Source organism: Leguminivora glycinivorella, chromosome 18, assembly GCF_023078275.1.
Source record: "Leguminivora glycinivorella isolate SPB_JAAS2020 chromosome 18, LegGlyc_1.1, whole genome shotgun sequence".
Lineage (NCBI taxonomy): Eukaryota > Metazoa > Arthropoda > Insecta > Lepidoptera > Tortricidae > Leguminivora > Leguminivora glycinivorella.
Genome location: NC_062988.1, coordinates 14,048,681 through 14,059,226, shown reverse-complemented (window position 1 = coordinate 14,059,226; position 10,546 = coordinate 14,048,681). Strand labels below are relative to the sequence as shown.

The 10,546-nt window shown below is 41.5% G+C and overlaps 1 protein-coding gene across 1 annotated transcript; it reads right to left on the bottom strand.

Moving 5' to 3' along the window:
- Positions 1-4,663: 4,663 nt before the first annotated feature.
- On the bottom strand, positions 4,664-8,696 carry LOC125235997. The gene is made up of 2 exons (XM_048142674.1): positions 7,773-8,696; positions 4,664-4,915 (listed from the first exon to the last, which is right to left on the bottom strand). Exons 1-2 carry the CDS (start codon positions 8,590-8,592, stop codon positions 4,902-4,904), a joined length of 834 nt encoding a protein of 277 aa, XP_047998631.1. The 5' UTR covers positions 8,593-8,696; the 3' UTR covers positions 4,664-4,901.
- Between the last annotated feature and the right edge of the window lie 1,850 nt (positions 8,697-10,546).

The following is a 10,546-nucleotide window of genomic DNA, read 5'->3' as shown; positions in this document are numbered from 1 at the left end:
AACTCTATTAGACCCCGTTTAGCTATTAGGTCATGTTTGATATAGTTTTCGAGTAAATTAATAACAAAGAATTTATTTTTGGTACTATAATTATAATTTAATGGTAAATAAATTAAAAAAAAATATTCATTTATGATTTGCAAACTCAAGTCAACAAAAATGTCAACTGTTTGCTTTTTCTTTAAATAAAAAATATGATGTAAAAGCCTATGCGTATGTCACCAAACACCAAGACAAGTTTGGTGGAAACTTTCTTCACGAACTGCTTGGTGTCTGATGACCATGGTCCAAATGTTTCAAATGCAATTGCCGCAAATATGTAGTTGTTTTTTAAAAATGCATATTTGCGCGTTTAAACTGGGCGTTTTGCAGCAGCAGTCCCTGGTTTCTGGACCGAGCGTTAGACGTTGGACGGAGCCAAGGTATCCACACAGGTCACGCCCCACGCCAAGGGTCGTCCCAGAAACCAAGGCAAAAGCGAGCAACCATCAGGCCGCTTACCGTCTGCTGCTGACAAGCCGACAGGTTCGAGGGTTGTCGGTATGTTCGATGTGCCGAGAGCCTTGCGGATTAAATCGTTAAGTGCAGCGTGTCACAAAATTCGGCCAGCACTAGACTGGCAGTGGAGTCCGTGGTGTCCTAATGCGTCGGCAACAAGGGTGTGGTTGGCATGTCTTTAGCCCCAGTCTTAGACAAATGGCAGTATATGATGAAGTAAGGCAGCCTCGGAAGGAGGTATGTTCTCCAAGTGTCGATCTTTTCTAGTAAAGAGGTTCTTCCGGCACTCATTCACTGTTGCGTAAAGACCCTTGATCTGAAACAATATGTGCATTAGACTTATATTGACCGGGATATAGACCGTGATTACCTTTTTGATTTTTGTCGAGCTCCCGATATTTCGACGCAGTTGCATGCATCATGATCACGGAAAACGAAACGAACGAATGAAACGGGACACGGTCTATATCCCGGTCAATATAAGTCTAATGAAAATAACCGTGAATCATTCAAAACTCTTAATATGTGCATTGTCATTTTATTTAAACAGATTCTGCAACTATCAAATTACAACATTTTGGTGGATCACGTACCTAACCTTCACTATTACACACTTACCTATCATACAAAATAATTACAAAATTTAGTAGAATCTGATTAGCCTATCTATGTGTTGTATTCAGGCTTAATTTAGAATTAAAACACTTGGATTAGCAACGTAACGGTTATGTATTTTACGGCAAACTGACAGTAGACATGTTTTTATGAGCTACCTACATTACCAAAATACTACAATCCCTCCACCAATATTTAACCAAACAATGCAACATTTCATTTACCTACATTTGAAAATAAAGTTACCAACATTAATGTTTCCAATAAACTAAAAAGTTAACAAATATACAAGAACAGTATCCTTTACCCCTCCCCAAAAATTATGACGCTAGTTTAACTTCTCAATCCTATGCAATTTTAAACCCTATTGAACGTTAATGTGGTTCAATTTCGGTTAACAGGATTTAAGTAACAACGTAGAACTACATAAACAGAAAGAAAAAAAATAAACAAGTTTCAAATAGGTACTTGAACAAAAAAAAAATACAGTTATATACAGCTTATTTCACACGGCAGTTCTATTCCTACAATTTGGGGGTTTATTAAATTTTATAATTCACGTCCCTGTTCCTGGTACTTGTTGCGAACGCAACCTTTTATTTGTATAGTTATCGCTCGGCTAGTTCCGTAAGATTTATAAACAGCGAATAGGAGCGTACCACCTATGATGTATCGCGGCCAATGAGAGCACGGAAACTTAACTAACCTTTTTAACAGCTCAAATATTGCAAATGACTCTTTCATCATCTTCGCTACCTTAAACACCACTTCCATACTTAACCGTTTAGTCAAATCACCCTTGTAAACCAGCACCTATTTGGAATATAATATTGTCTACTTATATTGAAGTTTTTATAAGTCGTCGGCTCCTGATCCTGCACGGCGGCTACATATGGTCCTTCGAAGCCTTTAAGACAAGGGCTGGTTTGACCATCTACGGGTTCATCGTGGAAGTGGCCTTTCATCATACTTCGCAACGCAGCCATCACCGTTGTCTTCAGTTTCTTCGGCATAGGAAGAACACGCAGCGGGCGTTGCAGTCAAGGGTCCCAGCGTCTACCGGCATAAGGCAGGCGTTCGTCGGCATCCACCACATCAAGGACATCAGTTCCAGTACATCGCATCACCCTGAATACGTAGGACTAGACAGAGTGAGTTCGTTCCAATATCCTTCATTTCCCTTCTATACCTACTTTTCTTGGAATTTAGAATAGCTCTTTACGTATCAGGCACAAATAATTCATATTTCATACAATCAATTTCTTATTACATTTTAAATCTTAATTCGTCAAAATAAAATAGCTTAGCTTCACAACATTGCATTCCCTATAATTCGTAATACATATTAAAAAGCCATATCCATAAATTATTATCATCGCCTCAGTAACGTATTTTTGCTAGATCATCATATTCCGCGCGCAACTGCTTATCTTAATCCGCTTCCTTTGTTCGCATCAGTTGCATTTAAACTCGTTAGTGTTCACACCTCTCGTACGCATATTAGGTAAATTTAATTTTTAAAGTTACGTTTAAATCAAAATGGCTGACACATTAAAAGAGTTAGTTAAGAAACGTGGCAGTCTTAAGGCTAAATTAACTCTCTTTAATACTTATATTAACGTAGCTAAATCGTGTGAAAGATTAAGTGAGTTACAAATAACGGAGTTGCAGTGTCGTTTAGATAAAATAGAATCGGTATATCCAGAGTTTGACGCTTTACAGATGGAGATCGAAGCGTTATCTGAGAAGCCCGAGGAGGCGTACGCGGAGCGGGAGCAGTTTGAAAGCCAGTTCTTTGTGTTGGTCTCGACTGCTCGACTTCTTTTGAGTCCGACGGTGCAGGCGAGCGGCGACCGGGCCGGCTCCGGCTGCGGAGCGGTTTCCACGTCATGCTGCGCCGGCGCCGGCCGGCAGGACTTTGTTCGTTTGCCCAAGATCGACCTGCCTCACTTCGATGGGAACTATCAGCATTGGCTCGGATTTAGAGATACGTATATTTCCCTTATTCATAATAATCCCTCAATAAACGACATTAGCAAATTTCATTATCTTCGTGCATCTTTAAAAGGCAGTGCCGCCCTTGTTATTCAAAGTCTTGATTTTAGCAGTGATAATTATCATAAAGCATGGCAATTAGTGTCGGAGCGGTTTGATAACCCGCGCCTCTTAATAAATAATCATATCAAGGCCCTGTTTAACCTTGAACCTATGCAACGTGAGTCGAGCTGTTTGTTACGTGGCATGGTGGACGTGACAAACAAAAACTTGCGTGCGCTCAGTACTTTAGGAGAACCTACCGATCATTGGGACACGTTAGTTATTTATATAATGTCTAAGAAGTTAGATGCAGTAACTAAGCGTGAATGGGAAGAGCACAGGAACCTGTTAACAGGTTCGCCGACGTTGCAACAATACGTAGCATTTTTAAATAACAGGGCCGACTTATTAGAGTCTCTTGGCACTGATAACTTTAATAAAGTTAGTGACAATTGTGACAAAACATCGAAACATAAATTGCAGTCTCATAACGAGCCGCAAAAAATACATACTTATCTTACAACTACTAACAAGTCTTATCGCAAACCCATTGTTTGTCCTTATTGTTCACAGGATCATTTCTTATTTACCTGTGAATCTTTTCGCAAATTAGATGTGGATAGTAGAATAAATAAAGTGAACGGTTACGCAGTATGTAAAAACTGTCTTCGGCCGGGACACTTAGAAAAACAATGTGTATTATCTCATTGTAAATACTGTAAACATAAACATAATACTCTTTTACATAAGGACATTGAAAAAGAGCCTTCTAGCACTGACGTTCCGATGCCAGCAGTTCATTTTAGCGGCCACATACAAACTAAACTGTTCAACCCTACTGAGACTTCCGGACTACTGTCCACAGCGTTGGTGCACGTGAGTGACGCGAATGGGGTGCTGCATGAGGCGCGTCTGCTCCTGGACAACGGTGCTTCCCCCAACTTTGTGACGCGTGATCTGTGCGGGCAGCTCGGCCTAGCGACACACTGCGCTGGAGCTACGATCACAGGTATCAATGAGCAGTCTTCACATTGTCCGGAGTCTTGTGATATTACTATTCATTCACTTCATAACAAATATAAGACTACCTTAAACACCACTTCCATACTTAACCGTTTTTAGTTCAAGTCACCCTTGTAAACCAGCACCTATTTGAAATATAATATAGTCTACTTATATTGAAGTTTTTATAAGTCGTCGGCTCCTGATCCTGCACGGCGGCTACAGTACTCCTTATCGGCCGTTGCCGCCTGTTGTCAGGGCCGTGACCTTCGGCCGGAGCATCTGGCTCCACGCCGTTGTCGTCCGCCTCCACGACCTCCAACGGACAATCTGACGTATCCTCTTCCACCGACTGCCTCTGTGGAGAGCTGACCGATGAACCGACACTCTCGAAAGACATGTCCGGAGATGACTCACGAGGATTTAGAACGTCGGTGCCGCCCTCTGCGAGCTCTTGGGGCGGAGGTACGTCGGTCGGTACCAACTCGACGTCGTCGTCGTGCTCGATGTGTACAGTCGGGACGTCGCTATCTGACTCGTTGGAGTCGCCTTTGTAATGCAGCAATTGATCGACGTGTTTCTTTACTTTTACATTCAGGTCCGTTATTTTTATAATAAACATTCTGGATCCAATTTTATTCTCAATAGTACCTCTTTTCCATGTATACTTTGTACCATTCTTAAAAAACGATTTTACTAAAACGTTATCCCCCTTTTTGAAATTACATTTCCTCTGTCCGCCGTATTGTTTACATTGTGAGATCTGTTTGGAAATAACATTTTGATTAGCCGAGGAAGCCAATGACAACGGACGGTGCGGAGAGGGCGCGTTGGCGTCGCCGTCGGCGTCGGCGTGATTACCGGCGTCGGCGTCGGCGTCAGCGCCGGGAGCGCTCGGCGCGCGCAGCAAGTCGTGTCGAGAGCGTAACGATCGGCCCAGCAATAGTTGAGCGGGAGAGAATCCAGTGGTACAATGAACCGAATTTCTATAATCGAATAATAATTTACTTAATTTAATATTGAAACTTGACTGAGAGGGATTTTGTGCAAGAATTGCCTTTATGCCTTTTTTAAAAAAATTAATACTTTTCTCTGCCTGGCCATTCGAATTTGGGTGATAAGGTGCAATAGTTATATGTTTTATTTCATTCAACATACAAAATTCTGCAAACAACGTCGAACAAAAATTTGTGGCATTATCTGTAACGAGGGTGCGAACGAGTCCAAATCTACTAAACATGTCAGCTAATTTCATAATTACACTAGCGGTGTCGGTCTGTGTCATTATGTAACACTCGACCCACTTGGAATGCGCGTCCACGGCGATAAGGAACTGCCGCGTCTGCACGGCGCACATGTCCAGGTGCACGCGCTCCCAGCGCGCCGGGTATGGCCACGGAGCGAGCGGAGAACGCGCGGGAGCGTTTCTTAGTGGAATGCACACGCTGCATGACCCAATCTTTTGTTCAATGTGCTGGTCTATATTAGGCCACCACATTCGTTTCCTAGCTTCCGATTTAGTTTTTACTACCCCCAAATGAGAATCATGCAACTCATTTAAAAGTTGCTCCCGGAAAATTGAAGGTATGACTACTTTATGGCCACGCAAAATGCAGCCTTCTTCCAAGGTCAATTCTGTACGACAGTTAAAAAATACTTTTAAATCAGTGTCGTTCAATTTTCGTGGCCAACCATTTTCTATATATGACTTGACGCGCAATAATACCTTATCTTTTTTTGTTTCTAAACAAACATCTTTTGCCGTAATAGGTTTTAATGAATGAGATATAAAGTTTATGTATGTGGCCCGGTCAACTATATCTCCTTCGGGACAACCTTGCGTTTCGTCAACTGTGGCCCTAGACAAGTAATCTGCAACGTTGTGTTCGCTTTTTACGTACTCGATTTGATAGTTATAAGCCGACAGAAATATTGCATAACGCTGCAACCGATTAGCTGCTAATTCCGGAACACCTTTTTTGGATCCGAAAATTGATACTAGGGGTTTGTGGTCCGTTCTTAAAACAAAAGGTACCGATCTGCCGTATAAATAATAATGGAATTTTTTTATTCCAAAAATTAGCGATGCCGCTTCTTTTTGTATCTGAGCGTAATTTTTTCGCTGGGCGTGAGCGAGCGGGAGGCATAAGCGACGACGCGTTCGGAGCCGTCCGGTTGTTTTTGAGCCAATATAGCCCCTAAAGCCGCCGGTCCGGCATCCGTGGTTAAAATCGTGACGTAATCGGGGTTGTAGTGCGCTAACACTCGCTCACTTGCTAACTCATCCTTTATTTTCACAAATGACTCCTCTTGCTCCACGCCCCAATGCCATTTACAATCCTTTTTAAGCAACGCATACAACGGGTTTAAAATACCCGAAGCGTTAGGTACGAATGCCCGGTAGTAATTAAGCAAACCTAAAAAAGATTGCAGTTCAGATACATTTTTCGGACTTTTAGCATTAAGAATCGCCTGCACTTTATTTTTTGATTTATGTAACCCATGTTTATCGATTACAAACCCCAAGTATTCCACAGAACTCTTAAATAACTCGCATTTGTCCTGTTTTAAACATAAACCGGCATCACTAAGTCGACTCAGAACTTGTTCGAGCCTCTCGACGTGTATTTTCCGATTCGGTCCAGTTATAAGTACATCGTCTAGAAATATGCAAATTCCGTCTATGCCTGACAATAATTTTTCGATAGTTTGCTGGAAAATACACGGTGCAGAGGACAAGCCGAACACAAGACGTGTATAACAATAAAGCCCTTTGTGCGTATTTATACATGTCAATTTCTTTGATGCGTCATCCAGTTCACACTGGTTATATGCCCTAGATAAATCTAATTTCGAGAATTCTTCCCCCCCGTGTAACCTAGAAAATAGGTCTTCGATACGCGGTAGTGGATAGCTATCGATAAACAATGATTTATTCAAGGTCACGGAATAGTCACCGCAAATTCGAATATTGCCGTCGGGCCGCAAAACAGGCACAATAGGTGTAGCCATATCGGAATGGCTAACCTTTTCCAAAATACCTAAATCAACTAATCTATTCAACTCCTCCTCGACTTTAGGTTTTAAAGCCAAAGGCACGGTTCGAGGCTTAAAAAATTTAAATTGCGCATCGTCTTTCAGTTTAAGATTTATTTTATATTTATTGAACCTGCCCAACTCATTAGAAAACACTTTCGAATATCTATTCTTTAACGACCGAATGACGTCATCCTCGCAATTCAATTTATTACAATTTTTATTACTGCACAGATGTAATTCGAATTTGCTAATGAAATCCCTTCCTAACAAAATTGGCTGATCTGCTGTATCCTCTATAATAAACATGTCAATTTCCTCCGTTCTATTCTCAAAAGTAACCGGTAATAAAACTCGGCCTAAAGGAAATATTTTGGTACCATTATAACAGTTTAATCGTACATTAGATCTTTTTAAGGCATATTTTCCTTTAAATAACGGGTTGTAAACACTAACAGGTAGCACTGAAACAGCGCTTCCGCTATCTACCTCGCATAGCACACTCTCGTTAGCCATCGACACTACCTGCTGCATAGGTTCACCGTTATCACAGCTGATACTATATAAGTAAACATCTACAATACCTTCATGTATGTCATCGGTTTCCTCAGCAATGAAGTTCAACTTTTTAACACTCGTTTTACACATCCTACTTAGGTGTCCTTTAGTGTTGCACTTTTTACACGTATAATTAATGTAACGGCACTTGTCCTTGGTGTGGTTTTTATATCCGCATACGGCACAGGCTAGTCTATTATTGTTTGTTAGGGGCGGCGCGGCGCCCCCCGCGCCCGCGCGCACCGCGAACACCTCGCCGCTGCCGACTCCCGCCGCCTGCCTGGACGAGCTGGTTTCCTGCAGGCCCTGCCGGGCGCTGCGAGTAGCCTGCGCCAGATGTAACGCATTACTAAAAGTCAGCTTATCGACGCTCTCCGCAAACAGCTTCTCTCGTTCTTTAGCGTTCTCGAGCCCGAGAACGAAACGATCCCGTAACGCGGTATCGAGCTCCGTCGTAAACCCGCAGAACTGTGCCAAACTACGCACTCGCGCTGCCCACTCCCCCAAATCCTCGCCGGCTCGTTGCTCCGCTTTATAAAATTTGTATCGTTCTGCAAACGAACACCTGGGTGACTCAAAATGAGTATCCAGCTTTTCAAGGAGGGTAGAATATTCAATGGTATTCAACGTTTTTGGATATACCAAATCTTTTGCAACGCGGTAAGTTTCTTCCACAAACGTCGTAAGGAGTATAGAACGCCGCTTTGTGCCCGCTTTGTCGGTGGTGTCCGTTAAATCATTAGCAAAACACATCGCTTCAAACCGCTCCTTAAAAATCCTCCATTCTTGCGCGTTGTGGTCGAAGGTGAGATTGCCGCCATAAATCACGTTAGCGCTCGCCGCCATCGTATTTAACAATGAATACACTAGTTTATCACTTAATTTAACGCGTTAGGTACTTCTCGTCGCCAAATGTTGTATTCAGGCTTAATTTAGAATTAAAACACTTGGATTAGCAACGTAACGGTTATGTATTTTAAGGCAAACTGACAGTAGACATGTTTTTATGAGCTACCTACATTACCAAAATACTACACTATGATATTGATCCATCTCGTAATAGTTTGAAGCCTTGGGTGGCCATGTTTCTCCCATGTTGATCGTTTCAAGCTGCGTTTATCGTACCTATCCCATACTATGTCTAATCTAGAAACTTTTTCTTTTGGCTTTGTAGCTTAGCCAGGCCACCCAAGGTGTCAAACTATTACAAGATGGAGCAATATCAGAGGCAAATCAGATTCTACTAAAGTTTGTAATAATTTTGGGCATATAATTAACCGAGCAACTATAATATTAAACGGGAAGTTATTTTTGAGGCCCCATTTTAGTCGCCAACTATTATTTTTGATACCCATTTCTATGGTTATTCAGTCGCCCGGTTAAATACGTGCCATAATTTTGTATGATACGTAACGTAAGTGGGTAATACTGAAGGTTACGTGATCCACCAAAAAGTTGTAATTTGATAGTTGTAGAATCTAAAATGATAATGCACATATTATTTCAGACCAAGTCGTTGCGCAACGGTGAATGAGTAGTCTTTAGGTACCATAAAAGATCGACAATTGGAGAACATACCTCCTTCAGAGGCTGCCTAATTGCCTATCAGCATATACTGCGCACAGTGTACCAGGAGCCCATTTCTCGAAGCTACAAGTTACAATTTACAAGTGGTTTTCAATGTCTAATATGACAAGTTGGAAAGAGACTTCCGCTTGTAACTTGTAACTTTCAGTTTTGAGAAATGGGACTCAGGGCGTTCTTGTTTGAAGTCAGGCGTTGGTGCCACACCAAAATTTACCAAGTCCGTCTTCTTGGGGATGGAAGGAAGAAGGAGACGAATGGGTACCACACTGGTCAGACAACACTGAAGTGGCCAGTATATGCTTAGAAGTTACAAGATGTTAATGTAAATCAGGTTGCAAAAACCGATGGCACTGCAAAAAGAGGGTAGAGCCCTCTTTATGCAGTTGCATATGTAGTATATGTACCCAGCTATGTCTCTGTGAAGGGAATGTATAGTATGAGTAATCTGTCAATTAGGACACCACAAACTAAACTATAAGTGCTAACTTTTCAGTGTTGGATACTCTATGGCAGTTCCGACTCAATTATAATAAGCTCATTATAATTGACTTTAGTTAACTATAATAATTTCAAAAATAGAACTTCATACAATTTCTATACTAATTTGCAGTACCTGACAAATTTTCCTGCATCTGAAACACATTTTTTTTATCTGTCGCGTTGTCGGCCAATCAGAGACGGTTATTACAAACAATTGATTGCTAGGTAATTCGATGTTGATACAACGGTGAAAGACTCTATTGACATTAATTTTAACTTGCATGAATGATGATATTTCCGTCCATTGATGATGAAGATGATGACTCGTAGAAAAAGTATTGTATACAATAGTGATATAATTAAACTTTTCACTCTCGTACCGTACTACACATGGTACTCGACTGAAAAGTTTTGTATTATATCACGATTGTATAAAATACTATTATATAAATTTCTTTCAGTAGGTCTAGCACATGATGGCCGCGGGAGTATGTCGCCGCGAGATAGATGCCACGTCTTCTTCTAACTGTATTAATGACATAAGGACGGGTAGTCTATCTCGCGGCGACATACTCCCGCGGCCATCATGTGCTAGGCCTACAGGATTCACTACAATGAATAAATAACAGGTACAGTCGGTCTTTAGAGTGTGTGGTGTGGTCCGACCCGAGTGTTGCCGTTGTCGACACCGGAGTCCATAATAATGAATCTTTTTCTATTTATGCATTAACAC